This window comes from Cryptomeria japonica, chromosome 4 (genome assembly GCF_030272615.1).
Source record: "Cryptomeria japonica chromosome 4, Sugi_1.0, whole genome shotgun sequence".
Classification (NCBI taxonomy): Eukaryota; Viridiplantae; Streptophyta; class Pinopsida; order Cupressales; family Cupressaceae; genus Cryptomeria; species Cryptomeria japonica.
Genome location: NC_081408.1, coordinates 623816534 through 623823980, shown reverse-complemented (window position 1 = coordinate 623823980; position 7447 = coordinate 623816534). Strand labels below are relative to the sequence as shown.

The 7447-nt window shown below is 33.3% G+C and overlaps 1 protein-coding gene across 1 annotated transcript; it reads left to right on the top strand.

Moving 5' to 3' along the window:
- Window positions 1-5845: 5845 nt before the first annotated feature.
- On the top strand, window positions 5846-6720 carry LOC131079101 (CASP-like protein 5B1; the record flags this gene model as incomplete). The annotated part of the gene is made up of 2 exons (XM_058016985.2): window positions 5846-6004; window positions 6145-6720. Coding segments are annotated over 2 exons (351 nt in total), but the record flags the coding sequence as incomplete, so codon positions are not given.
- Window positions 6721-7447: the final 727 nt, after the last annotated feature.

Genomic DNA, 7447 nt, shown 5'->3' with positions numbered 1-7447 from the left:
TTAGTTTTAGGCAATTTCGAGGTGATTTGGTGTAGTTTCTGCATACTATCTATTTATAGTAAGTCAGTTATGGGCACCAATAGAGTCATTTAGTAGGCTAACGATTTTGAGGATAGTTGATGGATTTAGTTTTGATGAGCAACTCAATTTCATATAGCTCAGTGGGTTTAAATAAAATAATGATAAAGTTGTAATTTAATAAAGTTAAATTAAAAGATTTAACTTTATTGTTATTTATTATTAAAGGGCTAGATATAAAGTAAAGATGATTTATTTTAAAAGAACTGAATGAGGCCTTTATTATTTTGTACACCACATTAGGAAAACTAAAAAGTGACTTTATTTATCCCACATTGACTGATGGAAAGAGTGAGGCCCCTTGAGATTGTTATTAAAGCAAACTAGTGAAGCTCATTTGGCATGTTTAATTGTAGATTTTAGAAGTTTGCCTACAAGAGAGTTCTTTCAAGGGTTTGTGAGGGTGAAATCCCTCATAAGTGACATTCTCTATGCTATTGAGAGACATAGTTTGGAGGATTTTTTGGTGATTTCATCCAGGAAACACAACGGGGCTTCATTATTGGTTTGATATATACAGTTTGATCCACCGAGTGCTTAGGGTAGATTTAGATAAGTTTGTTAGAGCAGATTTGAGGATATTTATGACAACAAAAGAAGGAAAATGGAAGATTTTAGAGTTTGCTACAATGTTGTGCTATATTACCGCTATTATAGTAGTTTTTCTATAGTACACGCTGCTATAGTGATTTGGTATATTTTGGCTGATTTTAGTTTAAAATCAGACTTATGCATTTCTAGATGCATCCAATTTAGAGTGCCATTTGGGTGTTTTTGTGGGCAGTTCTAGAAAAAAAAAAGTCACATTTTGTGGGTATGTGTGATTTTGATATTAGATGATATTTAATGAACTGGGTTGTCTTTATTTTAGAGAGAAACTAAATATTTAGATTTACAAATATATCTAGAATTTTTAGCCCATTGAATTTATGAGTATTGCAATCACTTCTGAATAGTTTATTGTTGTGCTTCTTTTGGTAATACAAACACTTCAAAAAAACAAGAAACCCCTTTTACAACTTCTGTCAAGTTTTGAAAGATAAAATAAACAAAAAAAAATTTATAATAAAGAGAACAAGTCAGGTTGTTACAAAAGTTCCTAGGAAAGTTCAAGAAGATGAGTACCAATTCAAAGAAAGTTTTCTCATGAGGAAAAATGTCGCTAGAAAGGGAGACTCGTTTTCTAGAAATTCACAAAATGGGGCCCTATTTTTTAAAGTATATTTTTAAAAAAATAATGGGCCCTATTTTGTAATTTTTTTTTTAAAGTTCCTATAAACTCATTTTCACACTTTTAATAATGGGCCACCCATTACATTTAAATAATAGGGACCTACTCTAGATTGAGTCCCTGTTATTTAAAATTTGAAAACTAAGTTCACCCTGTACATTGGGTTTCAGATCAGGATAGTCATGGAAAGATCAACCCTTAGCCTTAGACTTGCAAGTACAAGGTTGGATCAATGACATAAAAAATTATAAACTTCTGGAATATGTCTAATGCCCTTTTTAAAAGATTTTTGTACGAAATTAATAACCACTATAGATTACATTGTGTACTAGGATTCAAATATGTAATTTTTTAAGGATTTGATTATTTTTTCTATTTTTCAATTAATTTGTAATGAAACTAGTCCAAAAACTTGAAATATCAGGTTTACTTATTTATTTAATAACTTTTTAATTTTTTTTTGAAAAAAAATATATGGCACCAATCTACACAAAATTCTCTTTAGAATGGTCACACATGAGGGGTTTTTAAAACAACAATTAGGGCCAATAAAAAAAATATATATTCAACAAAATGTTTTAAAAAATATCCTCACCAATCTTCAGTGACTTACAAATCTTTTTCCAAGAGGGTTAAGAAAAACTTTTATTTCGGTCAAATATCCAGTGGTTGTACACGTGTATGGTATGGTCTTGAAATAGAGAATTTCTAAACAATGGTTTTTAGAAATTGCTTTTGAATGCGAATTTCTATCATCTAGGTATTAAAATAAATTACATATTTGGAAACTAGACTCCAAGGTCATTTCATATTGCTAACTTTTTCAAGATTCAATATCTAAGTGCTTCACATTTTTAGGTCAAATATGACTAATTCTAAAAATAACACTATTGAACATCCAGAATACTAAGAGCGGAGGGGCGAATCTGTATTCCCTTGAACTTATTAAAACTTTTAATCAACCATCCACATAACATAACTAAATTGCAAAATTAAAATAAACTATAAGCAAGAACACAATACACTACATAACACCATAATTTATACGTGGAAAACCCAAGACGGGAAAAACCACTAAGAGGATTAGCTCCTAATATTATGTAACTGGTTACAACAATACAAGGTTGCTCACTATCAGATAGGCTCATTGCCCAGAGGATAACGACTCACTACCGGAGGATGGTTTGCAGCCAATATTAAAAAAAATGAACTGTTAATATTGCATCTATCATATGCATGAGTTACAGTTCCAATGAGGTGCATAATCACTTTCATATTAACATTCAGTGTACATAATCACTTTCACATTTGTTGTACATAATCACTTTCACATTCATTGTAGATCACATATAGTGATCAAAAGATCATGTGTACATCCTTCGCAAAGAAAATTTATATATATCAAACTATGTCTTCATGAAGTCGGCTTGACTGAAGTAAAGGTTAGCCCAAAAGCCTTTACACGCTACTGCTCAACAAATCTTATCATACCAGAGAAGTCGGCCAAAGCATAAAAGAGCTTCTCCATACATCAAGGAATATATGTAATTGATCAAATCTAATAAATTATTGATGATTCTAGAGGGGACCAGATCAAAACCTTCATGCTGCACTATGCCAGTAAGGAGGGTACAATATTACCAGACCCATAACTGTGCCACAACAAAACAATAGCACCTGAAATATTACATATAAATGTTAGACCAAATAAAAAACAAGTTCTCAAAATATTACAAAGATATATGGTATTGCAGAGCAATGTAGACCCAAAAAGGAATATGTTGGACCCAAGGGAATATTGGAGCTTGTGGGGCTCGAACTAGAATATGCTGAACACCATCTTTTGTGTTACTTGTTTGAATTTCCCCACTGTCCTTATGTGAAAAGCTTTTGCTGCGAAAGGATTTATTACTTTGAGAAAGAAATAATGTCTTTTAAAAGCAGATAGGACCTCTCCTGAGCTCAGAGTATTCTTATAGCCAATTGCACAATGATCACATTGTGCCTCAGCCATTGTAAGACCTCTCTATTTGTCTGCTTATCGCTCTAAAGTTCAGTAAACGACTTTGGAGCATACTCGTCCACCCACAACTGCTCATTTGTTGTTTGGCTACATAAAGTGGTTTGATCCCTCACATCTTCTGTGATAGCTTGGCAAGCCTGTTCAAACATGTACCTTTTGAACCTTTCAATGATAACATGAATTAACTCGGTCAAAGTCCTTAGGAGCTTCACTTTATATATTAGAGTAGCTACCATAATTTACAGTATTCCTTGTGAAATTTTAAGAGTAGCTGTTATTATTAACCACACAACTGTCATTACACTTGATCTAAACAATTCCATTTTATGCTCGCGACTTCCTGAGGAAATTGGAATATGTTGCTTATCAAAACTAGTGGATTCTGACAGATTTCCCCAAATATATCAGTTGTTTGATAATCTCATGAACCAAAACTCATGTTTATCTGCAGTTTCTACTTGTATATATATTATATTTCTCAGCAGGCCTTTCCATATTTTCATATGGAATCATTTTTTCCAATCTTCCAACAGGTATATCCACCCTGTATTCACTCTAGTTAGTCCTTCCATCAGAAGTTATACAGCGAAGGGGATGATCACTGCAGAAGACCAGTTTTTTTCGTCGATATGAAGAGTAATCTTGCAATAGGACCAGTGCTGGTGGACAAATAACAAGCAGAGGTCTTCAAAAGCTTTTCTATAGGATCAACATTGAGGCTTAGTTTGAATATATCCTCAAGCCCACCTTCTGCCTTAATAATCTGTATTGATTCCAACTTTGTGTTGCCCTTAAGCCGCATCACTGCATCAACAGCCAACACTGCAAAATGTTTATTTGTCCTGTGCAAGGATTTTGTATATCGGAGTGGTCATTGCAATCTTCATCATAGCTTCTGCATTCCTTTTATTATCCCAGACCCACCTTTCTTATTACGAGCATACTTAACAACCATTCAATAGCATCCTGGCATGGGTTTTGAATTAGCCAACATGAAATTTCAGATTAGGGGAGTTTAAAATTTTTAGTGCTAAAAAATAAGGGTCACACAACCTAAACTAAGTTTAAAGTTAATAACTTTGTTAACCTAAATTGGTTGTATACTGTAGAGGAAATGCAAAATGAAAAAACAGTAATCAATTGCATTTTATGTAAAAGCAGGCCGAGAACATGACAACAAAAAATAAAATGCAAATCATACATAGCAAAATATCAAATGCAGCAGAGAGGATGGGGAAGACAATATACAAAATCAGAGCAAGGAGGAAGACACAAAAAAAAATTTGTAGCAAGGAGGATGGGTAAGATACATTTTGTGTTCATAGAAATCTAGAAGATGAAACAGGGAAAATAAAATCATTTGTTAAAACTTAAGAGTGCACGTCTGCTCACTCCTTTAGTTGTGTTGCTCAACCTTCGCTTATCCCTATGCTTGTGCCGCTTAGGCTTAGCTTCTGTCTATCCTTGCTCATGCCATTTAGCGTCTTCTTAGCCTCTTGGCCCTTGTTCATGTTGTTTGTATTAATTGTCTACACATGACTATATTAATGAAAAAAGTAGGGTTTTCTATGTTTTCAGATTAGATCTTTCATTTTGAAAAATATTCACTTGGATACGACACAAACAACTAGGTTACTGAATTTAGATGCATGTTACATGGCTAAAGGTTTGTCCTCATTTTGAGTACAAGCGGGCATGGTACTTGAACCATATCATACTTGTACGTGTATAGGGTACACCAATACAAATAATAGAGCTTGTGTGAGAAGCCACCCTTTTTGTAGCTACAAAACTGTTGCAATTTATTTCCAGTCTAACTATGAAGGCCTTTTGCCAAACAGTTCACATACATTCTTATGTGCACAGTTTCTGGACTGTAATATGTTTGTGGAGTTCATTGATGGTTTGAAACACAATGCAAACAATCTTCATGAAATGCTCGTGGTTATCTGGATAGGCAATTTATCTTAACATTCTTCCCAAGTGTTGTGATGTTTTCACACTTCACCCCATTGCAAATGGGGATCCCCACTTTTGTTTTTGCTCTTTAGGTAGATGTTTTGCTTAGATAGTCTTAGCTTAGCAATAATCTCTTAGTTTTAGCCTTTGCTTATGAGAGGGTGGCGTATCAAGATCAAAGTTGTCAATTCGCTAATATTATCAAAAGTTGTCATGAAGCATGAAATAAAACAAACTTATAAAGTCTTTAAGATAGCAAATGCCAAGAAGTATACGTAAAATACTAGAAATATATTTGATTTTATTTGTTACGGATAAAAATACTTATTGGGGTAATCAATTTAGGGCAAACTTCTTTTTTCCTGATTACTCTGACGGCTAACCCATACAACCAAATTTCAGTTTCTACAGTTTCATGTGTATTATAATCTAGTCTTTTGAGATATAAAGTAATTGAATTTTATAGACAACTTCCTGCAAAGCTAATTAAATTGCTGTGTATGATTAGTTTTTCTCTTCTGATTGCCTGTGTGATATGTAGGAAAAAGACATGACCTGGATCGGATGGTTGTTTTTTCAGCTATTTGGTTGCTGCAATGGCCTTACAATTTTTGTGGAGCTTTATACTAGCAATTCTTGATTTATATGCATTACTCATAAAGAGAGGCCTTAACAATTCAGTATTGCTAAGCTTGTTTGTGGTGGGAGATTGGGTATGAAGATCTATTTCTCTCTGTTCTGTTCATGATTTTAGAAATTTTTTATCATGAGAGGATACTTGTCTTTGTTATCTCTGCACTTTGTAATATAAGTTTACGAAGAAGTTAATGACAATAAATTTTTCTGAAGGCAGGTCACTGCAACATTGTCACTTGCAGCAGCCTGCTCGGCAGCAGGAGTGACTGTTCTTTTTGATAACGATCTAAGCTATTGTGATCAAATACATTGCCACAGATATCAACTTTCTGCTGCAATGGCCTTCTTAAGTTGGCTATTGGTCGGAATTTCATCTCTCTTAACATTTTGGCTGTTAGCTTCTGAATAGCTTTTATTATAATTGATTTGAACCACAAGAAGTAAAAGAAAAAGGGCACTGTAAAGTAAGCTCCATCAAAGAAGTTAAGATAACCTGTTGCTTTGAACATGTATCTTAGAACCTCTGTCATAAGTTCAAGTGGCTTGATTCAAGGGTCTGCATATCCTACTCAACCACTAAGCCTTCTCCATTTAACCTATACAGTTATGACTGTTTGTCTCATCTGCTTCTTGTAGCTGTGTAAGAGGACTTGAAAATTGAGTACTCATATTTTTTCTCCTCATTAGCTTTTGGGGCAACGCTTTGGATTGTGAATAGTTTATAAGGTGGCAAGTTGAAATTGTATTTGATCTTATATTAAATTATAAAAGGAGTCTATTCCAATTCACAGAAGATTACAGTTTATTTATATTTGTGTATAGTAGCTGATATAGAAATATCTTTAATTAACAATCAAAAATCCTAGTTTGGTTGTGGAACCTCATTTGTTTGGTTCTGTTAAATGGAAATTCTTTCCTATGAAAATTCATTTTTAACATAAGGATGCAAAATATTGTTATTTAAGCATGATCTAATTTTAATAAATTGACGTGTTAGCATATAAATGGTACTGATTTAATTATCCTCATTTGAGAAAGGCCTCTTTGAATGACTAGACTGGGGAGATTGGTGAGGATGGAGTAATGGGTTGCCTGCAAGGCAGATTTAAAGATGCAATTGAAGATTTAAATTTTTTACATCAAAGTAGCAGCTCAACATAAAACCAGTTACAGATAAGCAAAAACACAAGAGCTTACATATGATTACAAAATGTATCACCATGAGAAAACTTACAGCATTTTAAAAAGGAAAAAAATGAAGTAGAAAAACTTATTTAATTGCCAGCCAATGTCTATGTTGTTGAAATAGTAACAAAAACATGAAAGTGTAAGGTTCAAATTTTCTAACACACCTGTGGGCAGTCATACCTTTTGTATCTTTACACATTAATACTTATTTAGACGTTGTGATGATACATTTGTGGTTATGGTAGTTGTTTATTGATTTCATGTATGTTGACAGGTGGTCTTTAACAATGCTATGGTTTTAAGTTTAGTCTAGTTAGATGTTAATTTGATGT